The sequence below is a fragment of the Manis pentadactyla genome, chromosome 4 (assembly GCF_030020395.1).
Source record: "Manis pentadactyla isolate mManPen7 chromosome 4, mManPen7.hap1, whole genome shotgun sequence".
Lineage (NCBI taxonomy): Eukaryota > Metazoa > Chordata > Mammalia > Pholidota > Manidae > Manis > Manis pentadactyla.
In genome coordinates, this window is record NC_080022.1 from 2,076,510 (window position 1) to 2,094,912 (window position 18,403).

Here is an 18,403-nt window from a genome sequence, read left to right on the forward strand (position 1 = left end):
AGAGGGGAGAACAGCACAGTGACTGAGGGGGCCCTGAAGGGGCAGCTGGGAAACTCCTGAGATTCAGGAGGCCCCTAGGACAGGACAGAAGGGGTGGGGCCTCTGGGGACCCAGCAGGAGGCAGCCTGTGGCAGGGGGCAGAGTGGACCTGGAGTGGCCACGGGCTGGGCTGGGAACGCTGTGGCAGCCACAAGGTGCCCTTTCCTGGGTCAGGGAGAGATTGGCTGTCCCAGGGTGGGATACAGACCTGACTCAGGGGACAGAGGGGTCACCCCCATGGCCGGGCCCCGCCTGCCCAGGCTGCAGCCTTTCCCGTGTTTATCTCTACAGCTGGATGTCTTGTGGGCCCCCCACCCAACTCGGTCAAGCTGAGCTCCCACCTTGCGGTTAGGTGACAGTCCTGGCCCAGGGGAGGGAGGGAAATCCTCTCTTCCGTCACTCTGCGCGAACTCCAGAGCTGTTCTTGACTCCCTTCTTGTGACACCCATCACCCTGCTTATCAGGAGCCGTCAGCTCGACCTCTGAGCAGGTAGCTGGAGCTGCTCCCACACGCAGACAGGCCCCACTCCACAGCCTGTGACTCCAGAGCCCCGGGGCCCCTGGGCTGGGCGGCTCCTCCTCCTCCAGCCCCAGGGGGCTCGAGCCCCACTGCAGCCCCCAGCCGGGGGCATAGGTCCGGTGACTGCATCTTTCACTTGCTGCCTTTGCCTTCTTGGGGGTCCCCTGGTCTGGGTGCCCCCTCCCCTGTCCCACTGCTTTTGTCTCAAGGGAGCATAATCGGCAGGGGTGGGGGCGGGGCCTGTCTGCCCCTGGAAGGTGCCAGCAAGTGTGGTGCACGGATGAGCTTCCACCTAACGGGAAGCTGTCTGGTGGCAGAGCCAGTGGGAAAGGCTGGGCTTAGCCTGCCCATCTGGCCCCTGTGCCTGGAACTCAGGGGGCGTCGAGCCAGCCAGGGGTCAGGAGTAAGTGTTCCAGTGGCTATCGGCTCCTCTGCCTGGTTGCCCTCGCCCAGCGCACTGGATGACGTCTCCCCATCTCTGGGTCCTGGCTCCAGTGTCACCTTTGCAGAGGGCCATGGATGGGGCACACCCACACTCGTGACCCTGCCCCAGGCCGTCATGCACTTGTCACTCCCTCCAGATGGCTGTCCCACCCCGAGTGGGGGGGTGACACTCCTGACTGGCCCCCTCAGTGTCCTCAGCGCCTGCACTCTGGTGCTGGCAAGGCCGGATTAGCAGGATGGACAGACAGATGGACAGAGGGATGGATGGATGGATGAAGGATGTCAGGCTCCAGGGCTGCAGGCAGGGGGATGGCCACCATACCCGGTGACCTGTGCCCTCCCCCCACCCATCACAGACCACCCACCTGCACTCCAGGTCCTCAGCAGCCTGGGCATAGGGCCTGCATGGCCCCTTCCTGGGGCTAAAGTCTGTGCATCCCGGTGATGCCGGGGTTCTTGTTTGCGAAGCCAAAGAATGAGCTTCACAAACAGTCAAGGTAGGAGAGCAAGGTACAGGCTTTTATTTAGAGATAAAGTGAAAGGCCAGAGCTCCAGGCTCACGCCAGGAGGGGACAAGAGAGTCCATGGGGGGTTTTATAGGCAGTTGAGGATATTTGGGAACGTGAAAAAGAGTTTAGGTGTGTGGACTTGTTCAGGGGTCCCTGAATATTAAAAATTAACTTAACATAAGGGATTTCCTGTCTTGATTTCTCTCTGGGACACTGGCATCTTGGTCTGGGAGCACATCAAAAGGCTGCCTGCCCAGCCCCCAAGGTGGGCTGAGATATTGTCTATTTGCTAAAGAATCTTGTCTCTTGAACTTCCTGGGTGTTAAAATGCAATCTTATCTTTAAGATGGAATTCTTCCTCCTTTTACCATGTCGTCTACAGCTGGGTATGCATGCTAAGCTAGTTGCTCAGTTTGCAGAATCACCTCGTCAGATCTGAAGGAGGAAAGACAGCACATAGGCCTGGGCCTTTTAGCATGCTAAAGTGAATCTTACACATGGCTACAAATGATTAGCATAATAAAACATGTGCTACTCTTCTTTATCTGGGGAACATAAACTGATCTCACTGAAGAATGATTCTAGAGCTTAATGTTTAACATAGTTTTAGTAGTGGGGGGGTTTCCAACATGTAGTTACATTGTTCTGACTGCAAACATCCCGCCCTGCCCCCTGCGAGGTCCTCACCCTACTCCGACTACATCCACGGTCCCTGTCTCACTGGGGGCCACCTGCCTGCTCCCAGGCCTGGCAGGGCACAGCCTAGAGGCACCCCAGCACCCTGTGGACGCTGTCAGGTCTAGGCCCCCAGGCGGTCCTCTGTCTCCCCACACTGTCTGCAGGTGGAGGCGGTTAGGAGCAGGGCTCCCGGCTTCAGTCCTGCAGACACACGCCTCAGCAGCCCAGCGGGGCTTCTGGGGGCATGTTTCTCCTGAGCGAGGTGTGGAAAGTTCCATGTGGCTGGGACTGGGTGAGGCCTTGCCTCAGCGGTGAGTGAGAGGGGAGAGCAACCGCATATTTTCAGGAGGGTGGGGAGCCTTGCCCAGAGCACAAGTCGCATCTTGCTGGCATTTCCATCTGTTTAATCACAGACTCCTGGAGATGCTGTGGGAAATACCAGCGGGATGGAGGTCTTGCTCCGTCCGAGTAGAACGGGTTATCTCCAAGCCCAGGCACAGAGGCCTGTCAGTCACTCACCTCTGGGTGAGGTGGCCCCAAGTCCGGGCATGCCTGAGGGAGAAGATGGGGAGGTTTGAGGTCTTGTGCTCTGTAAAAATCGTGGAGCACGGGGATGCGGGGACTCTGAGCCCGGGACGCAGCAGCCAGCCAGCCTGGGGTGGAGGGAGGGAGCCCGCCTGCGCCTCTACGGGATGCTCCAGGGCCTCCAACCCCGGCTGCTGCCCCTGCACCACGCAGGGGCCGATGGCAGGGGGGTAAAGCAGACCCAGGAGCGCTCAGCGCCCCCTCCCTGTGCGGAGCCGTGGGAAGGGAAAGGCAGGGCAGGCCAGGTGCTAGGATAGTGCTGTGTGTGCGGAGTGCGGGGTGCTCAGCCCAGGGGACCTGGGAGGGGCATCCGGGCAGGGGTGGGGGCGTGGGGGGAGCCCGGCGGCATGGTGGGCCTCCCCACTGCAATGGCCACCGTGGGGTCCCTTGCACCCAGCCCCCCTCTGATCTGTATCTGAGCTTTGGCCCTCTGCGGAAGCCATGGCTGACACCATTCACTCGCCCTCCAGAGAGAGGGGGGCCACACAGCCAGGGCGAGAAGCTGTGCCTTGGGCCGCAGGCCCCCGTTCCTACCACCCGGGAGGGACAGGTCTGTGTGCCTAGCCGTTCGGACTGCTGGAGCAGGCTTCCCACGGAGGTGGGCTCTGAACAGGGTCTGCAGGCTGAGGGGCAAAATCTAGCCTGGTGAGCGAGGAGAGGCGGAGGAAACGAGGCGGCCCCTCCGCGAGCTGAAAGGCAAGGGCGCTGTCCGGCCAGAGGCCGCGGGGTGCGCTGGGGACAGAGCCTGCAGAGGCCTGCGGAGGGCTCGGATGCGAGCGCGCAGAAGCTGGCCCTGGAGGCGCGGAACACATTCACTCAGGCTGTGCGGGGAGGCGGGGAGGCGAGGCCCCAGTACCATGGGACCCAGCAGGGGGCACGGCGGGCAGGGCCGGGGGTGCCGGCGCTGGGACCCAGGCTGGTTTGCAGGGAGGACGGCAGGGACCAGGAGAGCGTGAGCGCCCTGGGAAGCCTCAGGCGGGCGGGCCACCAGCTTCCCCCTCGGGAGGGTCTCAGGTGGGCGCTGCCTGCCGCTGCATTTGGCCTTTGATGTTCCCTGGAAATGCTGTCGCCCCACCCCGCCCCAGGAACGGGGGAGAGCTCCGACAGGCCTCGCTTTCTGGGCGCTGGAGGTCCTGTGCGCCATCCTCATGAGCCCACCCGGGTCCCAAAGCGAGGAGGGCCCGGCCAGGGGCCCAGGCCAGCTGACTCGGCCTGCTCTTCCCACAGAGCAGCCAGATGTCCCGGCTGGAGCCTCCCCGAGCAGCTTCCTGGGTCCCGTGTGCGAGATTCTGGTCGAGCTGGGCCAGGGCGGCTGTGGAGGCCCTTTGCTGCGGGTTTGTGAAAAGTGAACCGTTATACGGGAGGTTCACAGCCAGGGGAACACGGATGCCCCGTGGGATAGGAACACACAACAAGAGTGCCTTACGATTTTGTTACTCTACCCAAGTGGGTAGGCGAGGCAGCCCGGGAAGGCAGGGACGAATGGAGAGCCTGGGAGGCTTCTGGGAGGAGGTGAGCTCTGAGAGGCTGTGCAGGCAGACAGGAGACAGAGGGGGTGGGGAACCAGTGGGAGCACAAGCCACAGCCCCTATTCTTTGTCTCTTATTTATGGACCAGCAGTGCTTGGAGGAGGCTGGAATGAGGCTCCCCGGGGGAGCTTCTACTTCGCCCAGGGGCACAGTGTCCCCTTTTGAATCTTTGTGTCCTTCTGGCAGGGACAAGCAGAGCTTCCCAAGTAGGTGTCTGAGCCCCGTGTCCCTGGCTGTCCCTGCTCAGCCGGCGGTACAAGGATGAGGCTCCCTCCCGGTCAGCTCCCCTCCACTAGGCCGGCGAGCTTGGAACGAGCCTCTGGGCACACAGCCAGGGCCAGCAGGAGTGTTACGGGCAGTTTTTCCTTCTGATGTTACCACCTTCACCGGAAGCAAGGCCCCAAACTGGATAGTACGCCACGGGACACCTGACTGCACAGCATCCCTTGCTGTCCAGCTGCGAGGGATTAGGAGAGAATCAAGACACAAAGTAAAAACAAATCTACTTCCCATCTATGTCCCCAAAATCACTTGAGATGGTTCCCTAATTTGACATAGATAAATATATTTGATGGGAATCATAAACTGCAAACCCAGCTCGCAATGGGGGACCCACCCCTCGGAGCAGGAAGAGCCCTCTTCCCGGAGAACTCCCTGGCTGGTTAGGATGGGCGATGGGGGCCGAGACAGCCCCAAGGTGGCCTAGCCTCTGCTGTCCCCTACTGTCAGGACAGCAGTCAGCATGCATTGTGGCCACTCCCACCAGGGGGTCCTGGAAGGACCCAAAATGCACCCACAACAGGAGTGGCTGCAGTGGGCCGGCGTGACTGTTGAGGTCTGTCTGAGTTCTGGGGTTTCCATCCGCCTGTGTTTCTAAGCATCCAGTCCCGTGCCAGGTGCAACTTGGCTGGTAGGAACCGGCCTCCCAGGACACGGGGGTCACCCACTCGTCCCTCCCTGTGCCTGGCGCACTGCACTGTCCTCTGCGAGGGTGGGTGAGGGCCTGGGTCCCCTCCCTGCTCCTCAGCACGGCAGGCCCGACCTGTGTCCTCATCTACAACCTTCAACCTGGGCCGTTATCTGGCTGAGGCAAGGTGGGCTCCCTGGTCAGGAGTCTCCTGGGTGAGGGCCGCTCCTGATGGAAGTCACAGCTTACAGCATTTCTGGGCCCTCTCGATGCCCACGGCCAACCTACTGACTTCATCCCCCCCACTTCGCAGATGAGAAAACAGGCCGGGGGCAGGGGGAGGCAGATTGAAGGTCGTTCTCCTAACCTGCCCAGCCCTGCCCAGCCCAGCCCAGGAGGCCTCTTTCTGTCCCTCTCTTCCTGCCCCCAGGGCTGTGGTCCTTGTGGGTGGCACCCAGCCTGGACCTACTTCCGAAGGTGGTGGGTGGGCAGTGTTGTGCCCATGAGAGGCCAGCCTGGCCCACCATTTCCTGCCTACCTGTGGAGACCCCCAACCTGCTTGGGCAGCAAAGGGCACAGGGGCCTTCAGCTGAGTGTCCAGCCTGCGAGGCAGGGGCTGCAGGGCTGGGCTGAGCTCAGGCCCCAGGCAGGTGGACCAGTGGCAAGTGGGGCCCTCAGCTGTCTGGGGTGGGGGGCCAGGGTCTGGCCAGGAAGCAGAGACCTGGTTCCCAGTGGGTGTCTGTGCCCCTGTTCTTTGCCTCCTGGGGGGCACAGGAGGATCAAAGACCGCAAGGTCTGGGGCTGGCAGGGCAGGTGCATCCCTTATTTATGAGTGCACTACCTGCCCCCCCCAGCTTGCCCTCCCTAGCCTGGTGCCAATCTCAGCCACACAGATCTGCAGGGACTGGAGGGGGGACCCCTGAGACTGGGGACACGGCAGACTGCAGGGTAGGGGTGGGGCGGGCACTGGGATGGCCCCTCCCCATGGCTCCTGGGGCACATCCCCCTTTCCCCAGGACTCTGGGGTCCTTGGCAGAGGTGGCTGCCTTCCTAGACAAGGTTTAGGGCATCCATCCAGGGGGCGGGCCTTCACCCACCCATCCCCAGCAGGCAGCTCCTCCCTGTGCAGACCAGGGGGCCACAGCCTAAGGTCCAGGCCCCTTGCCCCATCTGTGCCTGTGGCCCAGGCCCTGCACATGGGCACATGTGCACTGTGGCCTCCAGGCCTGACACACGGTGGGAATAGGCCACCCTGGGATTCCAGCGGAGAAGCCCAGCCCTGGGAGCAAGCCAGGCTGCCCCACAGGAGCTGCGGTGGGCACCCGCAAAGACTACCAGTGCCCTAAGGGCAAGTCTGCCCCCTCCACCCTACCCTGGCCCGATCTGAGTTGGCAGGGAGCTCCAGAAGGCAGGTTTGTGGAGCAAGTGGACAGGACTGGCCGGTGGCGCCTGCCTGGTCCTGGTGGAGGAGGCCCCCGGTCTCGTCTGCTCTGCTGGACATGCGGGATCTGGGGGGGCGGTGCGCTCTTCTGCGGACCCTCCCAGAGCTTCCCCCTCCCACCTGGCCCGCAAGGCCTGGGGCCTCAGGGGCAGGCCTGTCGTCCTGACCTGGTCAGAGGGAGGCCCCCCACCGGCTCCCTCGCTTCCGCTTGCTGGCAGTGCTCAGCTCTGGGTCGGCCAGGAGCCCTGCATGCACATGTAGGCACATGCGGGCTGCCGCGGGCTGGGCATGTCCTAATTAGCCCACTCTCTTGGGAGTTCTTACTGAAAGCAAAACAAACCAAAAAAGTCCTGGTTTTGCCCAGGTTCCTCCCTGATGCCAAGTGGGTACTGCCCTGGCTTCTAGGGGCCTCTGGTTCTGGAGGAACAGCCCCCCTGGGCTTCTGTGTGGCCTGGGCTCTGCTGCAAGGCTGGCCTCTGCCGGGGGTCCAGGCTCCCTGTCAGCATCCTGGACCCCAGCCTGGCTGGGAAGGAACCCAGAGACGTTTCCTGTGGGCAGGGGAGGGCCTTTTGGGGAGCCCGTGGGGTCCCCTGCTGTGCCCAAAGCGCAGCTGCACAAAGCAAAGAGGACAAAAATCTGTATCTCATGGTGGCACAGGCACGCAGATGTCCCTGGAAAAGCAGGGCCCAGAGAAGGAGCAGCTCAGACAGTGGCCGCTAAGTGACCAGGGAGCCGGGCGCAGCACAGCACCACTGTCACCGCCATCTCCCCCGGGGGGAGGGGGATTCCCAGGTACCACAAAATGCCCCTGAGACTGGCTTCCCAGAGAGCGTGGAGGGAGCCTGATGGAGGCACCGCAGTCAGGGTGCTGCAGAGCGCTCTCTGCGCCTCTGGTCCAGGGACCTGCTGCCCGGAGCCTCCGGCCCTCTTCTCTTCTGCTTTGGCTGCTGGGCCCAGAGATCCTATCTGCCCTGCTCCTTTGGTTCAGTGACTAATTCCCTGGCACCGGCCTGGATCGGTAAAGAATGTGGACAAGTTAAAATCTGAACAATGTCGTGGCGCGGCCGCCCCTCTCTCCTGAATTGGGAGGCAGGGGCATTTGCCCTGACCGCTTGCCTGGGCCGGCCTCCCATGGGGGATGGAGCTGGACGACAGACCTGTCCTCTGTGCACAGCAGGGCCAGGATAGAGGAAGGCTCCCTGCAGCCCTCTGGCAGCCCAAGCAGCCACTGGCAACAGGAAAGACCCTCCAGAAGTCACCCCTGGCCTCCTGGAAGAGGGGGGTGATCAAGTTGCTGATGGGTGGGCAGGCTGGGACCCCTGCCCTCCCAGCCCAGGACCCACCAGGCTCACATCCTCGAGTGGGAGGGGGGCTTCTCGACTGACCCTAATTCCTGGGCACACAGGACAGGAGTCCCCTGCCTGTCACTCATCTGTTCCGCTGCTGGGTCACTTCCTCAGCAGATCCCTTGGGTAAGCTCTCTCCAAAGGAGTGAGAATGAATTACACTCCCCAAAGGGGGTGCTTGCAGCCACGATAAAGCTGATAACGACAATATAATAACTACCGTATCAGGTATGTAATATCGCATGGTTATAATGTAAATACAATAATAGCTGTGTGTCCCTTTGGCCCAGCAGACACCACTTGGGAGCCCAGTCCAGCGCCATCCAGTAGAAATGGGATTCTAGTCCCCTGTGCAATTTTGTATTTTCTAGCCACATTTCAAAAAGTTGAAAAGGAATTGGTAGAGATAATTAGATAATTTATTTTACTTATCCCAAACTATGCTCATTTCAGCACGTTGCCAGTATGAAATTGTGAATATTTTTTTTATGTTCTTTTCATGGCGTTCTTTGGAATCGGGGGTTATGCCCACAGTGTGGCTCAGTCCGTACGTGCCTATGTGGCTGGCGGCTGCCGTACCGGATGGTTCTGTGCATGAGGATATGTCGGTGGCCATATGGTCCCTGTCCTTGCAGGGACTACTGTCTGGTTGGGGAGACAGAGCCAGGGGGACACGGAAGCAAGTCCCAGAGAAAGGTGCTGCCACTTCAGGGGTGGGAGGGACCCCTGGGGCCCTCAGCCCAGGCCCCAGGGGGAGTGGGGGGCTTGTCCTCCTCAGAGGGGATGGTTGTGCTTTCCCTGGCCCCTCACAACAGCCCGTGGTCTGGTCTGGAGGGGTGAGGACTGGGTCCCTCTGTAGTTTTGCTTAAAATACCTTTACTGAGTTGTAATTTACATAATACAATTCACCTGCTGGAAGCATCGGTCCGGCCTGGCTGCCCAGGTGAGGCCCACGATGGCTGGCAGCTGACCATCCCAGAGGCTGTAGCATCTGAGGAAAGGGCCTGCCTGGCCTCCCGGAGGCCGGGGTTGGTGCCAGGGGTAAGAACCAGCCACCTGTCTCCTGTCACCTGTCACCTCCCTCGCCCTGGTCACCACCTGCGCTGAGCTGGCTCCCAGCTGGGCAGCCTTCCCCTAGGACTCTCCCTGGGCACTTCCCTCTGAAGGCTGGGAGGCGCCTGGGGCTCAGAGGACCCTTGTCAAGGGCATGCAGGGATGTGTGCCCTTCAGGAGGTGCTGAGCGGAAGGGACCCCTAAGTTATGAAGTCCTATCCTCCTGATGGAGAAAAAGATGGGGCTTCAGAGGGACTGAGTACCAGGTGACCCAACAATGTGGTCTCTGCCCACTCACCATGTGCTGTTTTTCAGTTTGAAGGAAGCAGGCTAGGGAGGGAAAGAGTACCCACCTTTCTGAACAGGGCTGTGGGACAGAGGGGCCTTCTGCCTCCCACCATGGGGACCCCAGGCTCCCGGGCCGCCAGACAGGAGCTCCCAGCTCACCGTGCCCACCCGGACAGGTTCTCAGGCCCGCTGCCTGAGGATGGCCGGTCTCCTATGGCACCTGGGAGGGGCACACCATGTCACCTCAGGCAGTGTCCTCACCGGTGCCATGGGGGTAACTGCAGTGCCACCTCAGGCCTGTGGGTAGGTGCAAACCAAACCCGAGCCTGAGAGCTGCTGAAACTGCGCCTGGGACGCGTGGCCAGCGCCAGCTACTCCCAAGGCCCTCCCAGCCGCCTCCTGCTGGAAGCCTCCGACTGGGGAGGGTGTCTTTTTGCCAGGTCCCAGGTGGACTCTAATCAGCTCTCGATTCCAGGTGCGCAGAGCTTCAGACAGCATCCTCTCCCTCACGCAGCGGAGTGTCTGCTCCTTCTGTGTGGCCTGGGGGAGGGCTGGCTGCGGGACTGAGGGTGGGGACCACACAGGCCAGGGAGCTGCCGTTCTGACGCAGATGGAGGCAGCCTTGGAAAGTGGCTGCTTGGCTCAGCCGCTCAACTTCAACCCCCACTCCTGCTTCACCACTTAGTCGGTGGGACCCAGGGGCCAGATGCGGCTCCCTGGGGCACCCACACGGTGGGCCCACCCTCTCTGCCCCAGCCCATCTCTCCTGCCTGGTTCCCTGGGCCCAGATCTCCCCACTCCCACTTGGGGCTGTAACAGGGAGAAGGAGAGGATGTCCTGGCCCCACAGTATCCCGGAGCCAGCGCATCCAGGTGCCGGGGCCTCCCCCACCGCAGCTCCCCTCCAGGTGTGCTCCGTGAGCCCCAGAAACCCTGGCACAGGAGGTGGATGGAGGGGGGAGGCAAGGTGAATATGTCAGTTTATCCCCACACAAGCAGTGACCTGTCGGGGTGGGGGGGGACTGAGGAAATATTTGGGATGACGGAGCCGCTGGCCCTTTAAGGCTCCTGTAACAGGACACCTCGCAGCCGGCTTCCACTCTGCAGCCTGACTGTGCCCCCTCCCCTTCCCACGCTAGGCCCAGTTCAATCTGCTGAGCAGCACCATGGACCAGATGAGCAGCCGCGCGGCCTCAGCCAGCCCCTACACCCCGGAGCACACGGCCAGCGTGCCCACCCACTCGCCCTACGCACAGCCCAGCTCCACCTTCGACACCATGTCGCCCGCACCGGCCATCCCCTCCAACGCTGACTACCCGGGTCCTCACCACTTCGACGTCACCTTCCAGCAGTCCAGCACAGCCAAGTCAGCCACCTGGACGGTGAGTGGTGCCTGCTCACAGCGGCATGTGGGGGGCAGGGCAGGGAGGTGTGGCCACGTCCTGGCAGCCAGGGAGGGCTAAGCACCCTAGCTGTCCGTCGTGCTGTGTCCTGCTGTCCGCACAGGGCTTCTGCCTGGCCGGGGCCAGCAGCTTTCGGGAGGAGCATCGGGGAGGAGGCGGGTCTGGGGCTGGGCAGTCTGGGCGTGCCCACCCTTTGGACGCGTGGCCAGAGCCGACCAGCCTCCTGCAGGGCCCAGGAGGGGATGGACAGACTCCCTAGCGAGGTCCAAGGGGCGGAGGCAGCCTGTCCTCACCAGGACAGTCCTGGCCGGCATCCTGAGCTCAGGTGGAATCCTACCCTGGCAGGGCAGGAGGTGCGTGGCTTGCCGCCTGCAGCTACCTGGGGTCCACAGAGGCTGCCTCCTCCAGGCAGCGCAGTCAGCAAGAAGTGTCTGGTGGTGGATTTGGGCTTTGGCTGCACGGCCTCTGGGTTGTCATCTCCAAGTGTGGGCATGAGACAGAGTCGGGGGTGGAACCACAGTGCTGGGGACTCAAGGTCTTGCCACCGTGCTCTTGGGAGCGTTCTTGTCCATACCACAGCCGGGAGAAGGGGCTGCCAAATGCGCCTGCCAGGCAGGGTAAAGGCTGTGGGGACGCAGAGACCCCTGGCCAGACTGCAGGCTCACCTCCCAGTGTAGGGCGTGTAGGGCGTGCAGGGCACTGGGCACGAAGCTCAGCCCCAAGGGCCCTCTGGGTCCCCTGCCACCCGCAGGAGGAGGGGTGAGCTCTGTTCTGGTGCCCACCTGGCACCTGGCAGTTCCTGGACACAGTGCAGCGTCACCTTTGGGGAACAACAGCTCTGTGCTCACCCCTGACCCCTAGAAATGGGACCCCGGCAGGGAGGCTGTGCTCCTGTCCCTGCCCCTGTGAGAGCAGCGAGCAGGTGATCCGAGGCTCTGCCGCTTTGAGAACCGGGTGCCCTGGTCCCCACTGCCCGCTGGCCCGGGTGGTGGCCGTCCCACGCTCCAGGGGGCTGGTGTGGGGCCTGTAGCAGTCAGCTCAGGGGTGCTCCCCAAGACTGTACCTAGTTCTTGTTGGGCAGTGGCCCCCAGCTGCTGACTGTTGCTGAGTTAAGGCTCAGCCTTACTCCAGGGCTTCCAGTGGCCCAGAGGGACACCTGGGCCAGAGCCCTGCACCCCGTGCCCCATCAGCGCCGTTTTCCCCATTGGTGGATGTTTTCTCCAAAGCTCCTTATTGGTGGTGGTGACAAGACTAGAACAGGACAGTGTGCAGCATGGGCGCACGGTGGGGGCCGCCTGTGGCCTTTACAGGTAGGATGGGGACGGCAAGCACAGAGCGGTGCCTCCGGCTGGGCTGTTCAGCTCCAGCTAAACCTGCCGGAGGGTCTCTACTGCCGGCAGGTCCTGCTCCCGGCACCCCAGCTTGAGGTTCAGCTAAGTGACTGAGGCCAGGTCAGGGCGCCCCCACACTTGCACACCTCTGGTAACAGGAGGCTCACAACTGCTTCTATCCCATGTTCAGACTTGTTCCCTAAGCCTTTTCTCTCCCCTCTCGGGGGGGGTCCCACCCCCACCCCCACCCCCACCCCCTTCTGCACTGACATCTAGTAGTCAGGACCTGAGCTGCTGGACCACTGTAAGTCCTAGCAGGCACTGTGGAGTCCTGGCCTTCCTCTCTGCTCTTTGAGGATGCTGATGGGGTCGATGCCATGTCTGGGGGCTTGGAGTGCCTTGGAAGGTCTGAGCTGGTCCTCAGGGAGGGATGGGAGCTGCCCGTCTGTTGACAGCCTCCCCTGCTTGGGGGCCTCTGCCACCCTCCCAGTTGTCTCCACCACCCCATGCCAGGTGTGTGGTGTCAGGGCTGGTTCATGGCTCACAGCTGTCCTGTTCCTAAGTGCCCCAGAGTGGTCTGCCCTGGCCAGGCACAGGATGGGTAGGCTCACCTGTGCCCAGCAGCTCTGCCTCCAGGCTCCAGGTGACCCAGCCCAAGCATGAATGCCACACCCCGCCTGGCCCCCCGAGGCTCTCTGCTCTCGGAAGCTGAGCCTGTGGCCCCCCAGCCCTCATCGTGCAGGGGTGGCCGTGGGACAAACACTGATAATGAGGTTTCTGGCGCCTGGGCTCTCTGGGAGCAGACCCCCCCACAACCAGCTCTGTTCCCTGCCCAGGGAGGGGGCAGGTGGGCAGCCTACTGATGGCGCAGGACTGGGCCAGCCAGGCGGCCCACCTGCCTGCAGCCCTGGGAGTCCTGCTGTGCAGGCGCTGCCCGGACTCGCGCCGGGCTTGCTGTCCCGCCTCCGCACCATGCCGTGCGCGGCCCCTGCTACGCCAGCTGGCTGGTAACTGATAGATAATTCATATTTTTCTCAAGTACAATTCTAAATTGACTGTTGCCTTCACTTCTGTCCCCGCTCAGGAAAAACACCCTCACCAGCCCCGGTGGGACTACAGCTGTTAATGGGGTCTTTGGCCTCTGTCTGGCCAAGGACTTCTCCTGTCTCCCCAGTCCTAGGAGGTCCATCGGTCCTAACGGGCCTCCCTGGGACCTCAGGGCTCAAGCCTGTAGTGGCCTGGGGCCTTCAGTTCACACACAAAGCCACACATGCAGACACTGTGAACATGTGCATACACGCACACACCACACACACAGATGCCCGCATACACACATACTCACGCAAACGAATGCATGCAAACCTCTCCTGGTCGCTGCCCAGGGTTCTCACGACCCCTCTTACACCGCAGAAGGAGGTGGGTGGAGGGCAGTGGGCAGCCAGAGAAGGGGCTGTATTCAAGCAAGACCATAAACCACGGGCCAGGGCTCAGTGGAGGTTGGCTGGCTGGCCCGGGCCCCAGATCTGCGCCTCCTGGGTCTGGAAGTGGGGCATAGCCTGGCAGGTTACTGGGGAGCACACAGGCCAGCCCCTGGGGCCTTTCAGCAGATGCCTGGCCCCACAAAACACTGGCTGAGCTTGGTTCCTTGCAGGGCCCATCCGGCTTTGGGGAGGCACACTGAGTGACTAGCGTGCTTTTCAGATGCATGGGTGGTGGAGCCCAGCCAAGGATGGCGGCCAGGTCCCTGTCCCTGTCCCATCCCCTTCCTTGGTGGGGGACACTGTGGGGGGTGAGCATGGGCAGGGCCGCTCCCATCCTGGGGCCCCCAGGGATTGGCAGTGACACAGTTAGCTGGTCCCAGAAGTCCTAAGGGGCAGAGAGGAGGGCTGGATGAATGACAGGGGCATCTGGACTCCAAAGCCCACCTCAGCCTTGTCCTGCTCCCAGGCTTGACCTCGCCAGGGAAAGGGGCTGTCCTACAAGAAGGCCTGCTATGGCTGGAGCCCTAGCCCAGGATGGCATCTGTGGGCATGTCGGATAGGCCCCTGTGAGGTGTGAGGATTGTTGTCTGCACAGGTGTTGTCCCTAGGGGCCTCCAGACAGCCCCGAGTGACCCCCAGCTTCCCCCATACACAGGTGTGTGTCCATCTGGGGTGTGCGGACCACCCCTCCTCCCAGGAGGGACATGTGGAGGGCGGGTCGGGAAGCACAGAGGCTCCACACGGGGTTCCTGGGTAGAATGTGGCTGAGTCAACACTAATGGATTTGGGAGAAAACTTTCCAGCCCCTCGGAGGTTTGCAGGCAGGAAAATAATAGCGGAGGTGCCCCAACATGACCGCGGTATCAATTGCGTTATCCTAAAAGTTTATGGAATGCATAAGTGGAATTAATACCTTTTACTGGCACCAGAAGCAATTATGTGCATTTAAGCCAAGAAAAGAGTTCTAACGAGGTTTATCGTGGAGATGAAATGTGAATTCTTGGGTGGAAACAAGAACACTTGGAGAAATCGAGGCAATTGCATGCATTGTGCTTGGCTGCTCGTGGAGCCGCCAGCTTCCTGCATGCTGGCCCTGGCTGGGGTCAGCGCCCACTCTTGTTCTGAGACGGAGCTCACCCCTTTCTCTATCCTCTCAAGAAGCTGGGGGAGCCCCAGGCCTGAAGGTCATAGAACTTGGCCTTGGAGGACTTGAGTGGGGCCAGGAAGGGTCTGAGTCCCGAGAGCTGCATGGTGTTCCAGGGTTCTTACAGGGGACAAGCATGACGGCCCTGGAGGGGAAGAGCCCCTTCTAGGGGCTCAGGGCTATGCACTGGGCACAAGGCAATGGATGTTTTACAAAGAATCATCTGTTCTCTGGGTCTTGCTACAAAACGGACATAGTCCCATGGATCTGAGAACAGCTGCTGACTGGGGCTGACCCCTTGCCTGGCCTGCCCGAGCACCCTGGGAGTGGCCAAGTCACAACCTCAGCAGCCCAGCTGTAGGCTCGTGCATCCTCCCCACTTTGCAGACGAGGAAACCGGGCTCTGGAGGGCACGTATCTGCTCAAGGTCACTGTCAGCAAAGGGTGGCACAGGGGTCAGGCGCCGGCCACTGGCTCTGGCCCTGCAGCTTGCGGGGGATGCAGCACATCCTGCGAGCAGCCTTCCCCGGCTCTCAGGGGATGGCTCAGCGGTCAGGGGGCTGCCCCTGGGGAGGAGCACCCCAGTGAGCCTCCACCACCTCCAGAGGAGAGTCTGGCTGGCTGCCTTGGCTGGCTGCTTTTTATTGACAAATGAAAATTCCCCAAAAACACTTTATCATCTGGACACTCCCAGATGTCTAGCGTCAAGAGGTCAAAGGAACCAGGAGTCAGTGCACTGAGCCTGGGTCCCGCCCCCCCATGCTGCTGCCCCGCCCCTACCCCAGTCCCTTGCGCTGCTTCCTGGGTGGGGATGTGAGGATGGCCTCTCCCAGAGCCCGTGCTGAAGCTGCCGTGGGGTCCTGCGTGTCCCAGACCATGGGTCCCTTGGGTCTCTGGCTGTGCATCGTGGCTGAGCAGGGAGCTGCAGCTCTGTCTCCAGGCCCCAGAATTCCACTGGCCACGGCCCCAGAGACTCTAGCTGGTCTGGACCCTGCCTCTGGGTGGAGAAGCCCCCTGGCCACACCCAGTGTCCTGTCCATTTGTCAAGGCAGCCTCAGGAAGGGAGAGGGGCAGAAGTTCTAGGGTGTCAGAGCTAGAGAGAAACGTGTCCCCCTGGAGGGGGAACAGGGCTTGTTTTAGGGCAGGAATGCCCCTTAAAAAAGTAGCTGGCCCCCCATGCTCCAATGATATGGAGTGTAGAGGTCACTGGGGGGCCACACAGCAGCCTAAAGCCCAGAGTCCTGATAGGATTGCAGTCCTGTCTCCCCACCATGGCCCTGTGCTCCAGGGTGGGCCCCCGCCCCTTCCTCCTTGGGGTCCTGCAGGTAGGCACCCAGCCAGTGCCTCCAGGGCCTTGGGGAAGATGGAATGAGTTGGAGCTGGAAGCTGAAGGTGCCGAGGCCACAGAGCGCCCATCACGACCCGGCACCAGGAGCCTCTGCTCTGTCGGGTATCAGATGTTCAGAAGCCAAACCCTCCTTGCCCCGGGTGCTTGCCCTACAGGGTTCAGTGAAAACTTCCATCCAGCCAACCATTGCCTTAAAAGCTGAAAAACAACCACCCCCATGAGTCTAGGGCGTGCAGGTCCCCAAACTCACTAGAGAAACTGTGGGCTCATCCCTGTTGGCCAGGAGTGGAGTTTATTCAGTGAAGAGATGGTAGTTACTGCTCCCCAGCTGAGGCAACTGTGTGAGGACAAACAGCTCCAGCCGTGGCCCTGAACTGGGGACTTGCTGCAGCTTCCATGTGCGAAGGTCAGCGGTACAAGGGCCCTGTGCAAAGGATTCCTGCCTGGGGCCTTCGTGACGGTGCCCCAGAGAGGCCCCCCAGCATCTGCCAGGGCTGTGGCCACAGCCGGGCCTCCTTGCCTGCATTTCCCGAGCCACCTGCAGCCGGTCTGGCTCCAGCCCACAAGGACACGGGTAGGCTCCGGAATGGTGCTCCCATGGCCCAAGGCTCCTGCACCTGTCCTGAACCCAGCACCCTGCCCAGGCCATCACCACACTCAAGGACATAGTCAAGAGCCCCCACAGTAAGAAGCCCCTGCCAGGTGAGCGGCAGCGGCCGGCCTCTCCTCTCCACCCCAGGCTGGTTAGCGCTACGGCGTGGCCCACAGCCCAGTGCTTGCCAGAGTGGTTTTCCCCACGAAGCCGGCCTTCTGCAGGAGGCTGGGGCAGACACGCACGAGCCCTCCAGCTGCAAAGCCAGAAACCAAGTTCCTGGGCAGAGGAGCCTGTGTTCGGATTCAGCTGAGACCAATACTGTTGCTTGGGCCACAGCTGCCACATGCCTTTGGAGTGTGAGATTCTGCTGGTGAGACTTCCAGGCCTGCAAGCCCAGCCCTGTCCCCCAAAACACAACCTGCTCACCCCCTCAGGGTCCAGGGCAGGCCAGAGGGCGTGCTAGGCTACACAGTAAGGACCAGATGGAGCCCAAAGTTCCCCACTCTGCCCAGCATGTGTCGCTGAGGCCAAGGGTGGTCTCCACCTGCTGGTGCCTCGCCCCCAGAGATCCCGAGCCCAGCCCAGAGGAGGAGGCGTGCGGTGTGGGGCCCGTGTCCTCGCTTTGTCGTCTGCATGCCCCCTTGAGCTACACAGTTTTCACAGACCCAGGTCAGCCCAGAGATGGGGCTCAGGGTCCCCGTGCCGCCTGCTTCACTGGCAGCTTTGGAAGTGAAGCTCTGGGTCACGAGAACGGTGTGATGGCATGGGACCTCTTAGGTGGGGATCACGAGTGGGCCCAGCACAGAGGCCGTGTCAGGGGAAGTGGCGGCTAAGAGGGCGGCCTGCTGAGAAAGGGTGACCATGTGTGCTCACGGGCCACTGTCCCCACCTGCACCCCAGCAGAGGCAGCTACTGGCCCACTGGCCACCCTGGGCCTGCCTTCATTCTGCACAGCAGGTCTGGTGTCCACTGACCTCTCTCCTGGGTCAGCCTGGCACACACCTACTGCCCACCTTGCCCACCTTGACCTGATCTTAGGCAGGGACCTAAGCCACTGGAGGCGTCCTCTTCTGGCCTGCAGTCGTGTGGGATGACGGCTGAGGAGGCCCAAGCCATGTAGTCTGGCGGGGGAGCTGAGGGGGCATGCTCGCCACTTGCCAGGCCAAGGGTGCCAGTGGCTCTGCTCCCCCACTTGGGCCATGGCTTGAGGGTATGGTGGGGCAGGCTGCTCTGCCCCTGAGGGGTGTCCCTGCTAGCCCCAGGCCCACCTCTCCCAGGTGAGCGGCTTCCTGCCCACAGCCTCTGGGGACTTTCCTGGACAGTGCACCTGTTTTCGTCACCAGTTTAGCCTCCTTGGGGCTCATGGTGAGGGGAGCCCTGGCTCTCCAGCCTGCACAGGGGTGCCAGCAAATGCAGCTTCCCCCTCCCCCAGCCAGCTCTCGAGGGACGGCACGGCCTCATTTATCAGGCCTGCAGCCCTGCTGGCATCCCAGAGCTCCCTGGTCTCCTGCCATCAGGCCCGCAGCCAAGGTGGGGTGCTGGCCACTGCTTCCCTCGTGCCCTTGTGCACGGACCCTCACTGCCTTCTGACCATGGGTGCTCTGAAGCAGGCTGGGTGACTGTCACAAGTACCCACCCCCTCTCTGGGCTGGCGGCCTCCCTGACACCTGTCAGAGCCCACCCCCTGCTTCCAGTAGCCCTCCACTGAGTGATGACACGGAGCGTGGCCGCGAGACTGTGTCAGGTGGGAAGCGAAGAGCAGT

General features: G+C 61.8%; 1 protein-coding gene across 6 annotated transcripts in view; it reads left to right on the forward strand.

Moving 5' to 3' along the window:
* TP73 (tumor protein p73) overlaps positions 1-18,403 on the forward strand; it is a 58,339-nt gene that overhangs the window by 28,661 nt on the left and 11,275 nt on the right. For all 6 annotated transcript variants that reach the window (XM_036882641.2, XM_036882642.2, XM_057499639.1 and 3 more), the window contains one exon: positions 10,478-10,720. In XM_036882641.2, the coding sequence (XP_036738536.2) occupies positions 10,478-10,720 (243 nt within the window). The remainder of the gene's footprint in view (positions 1-10,477; positions 10,721-18,403) is intronic.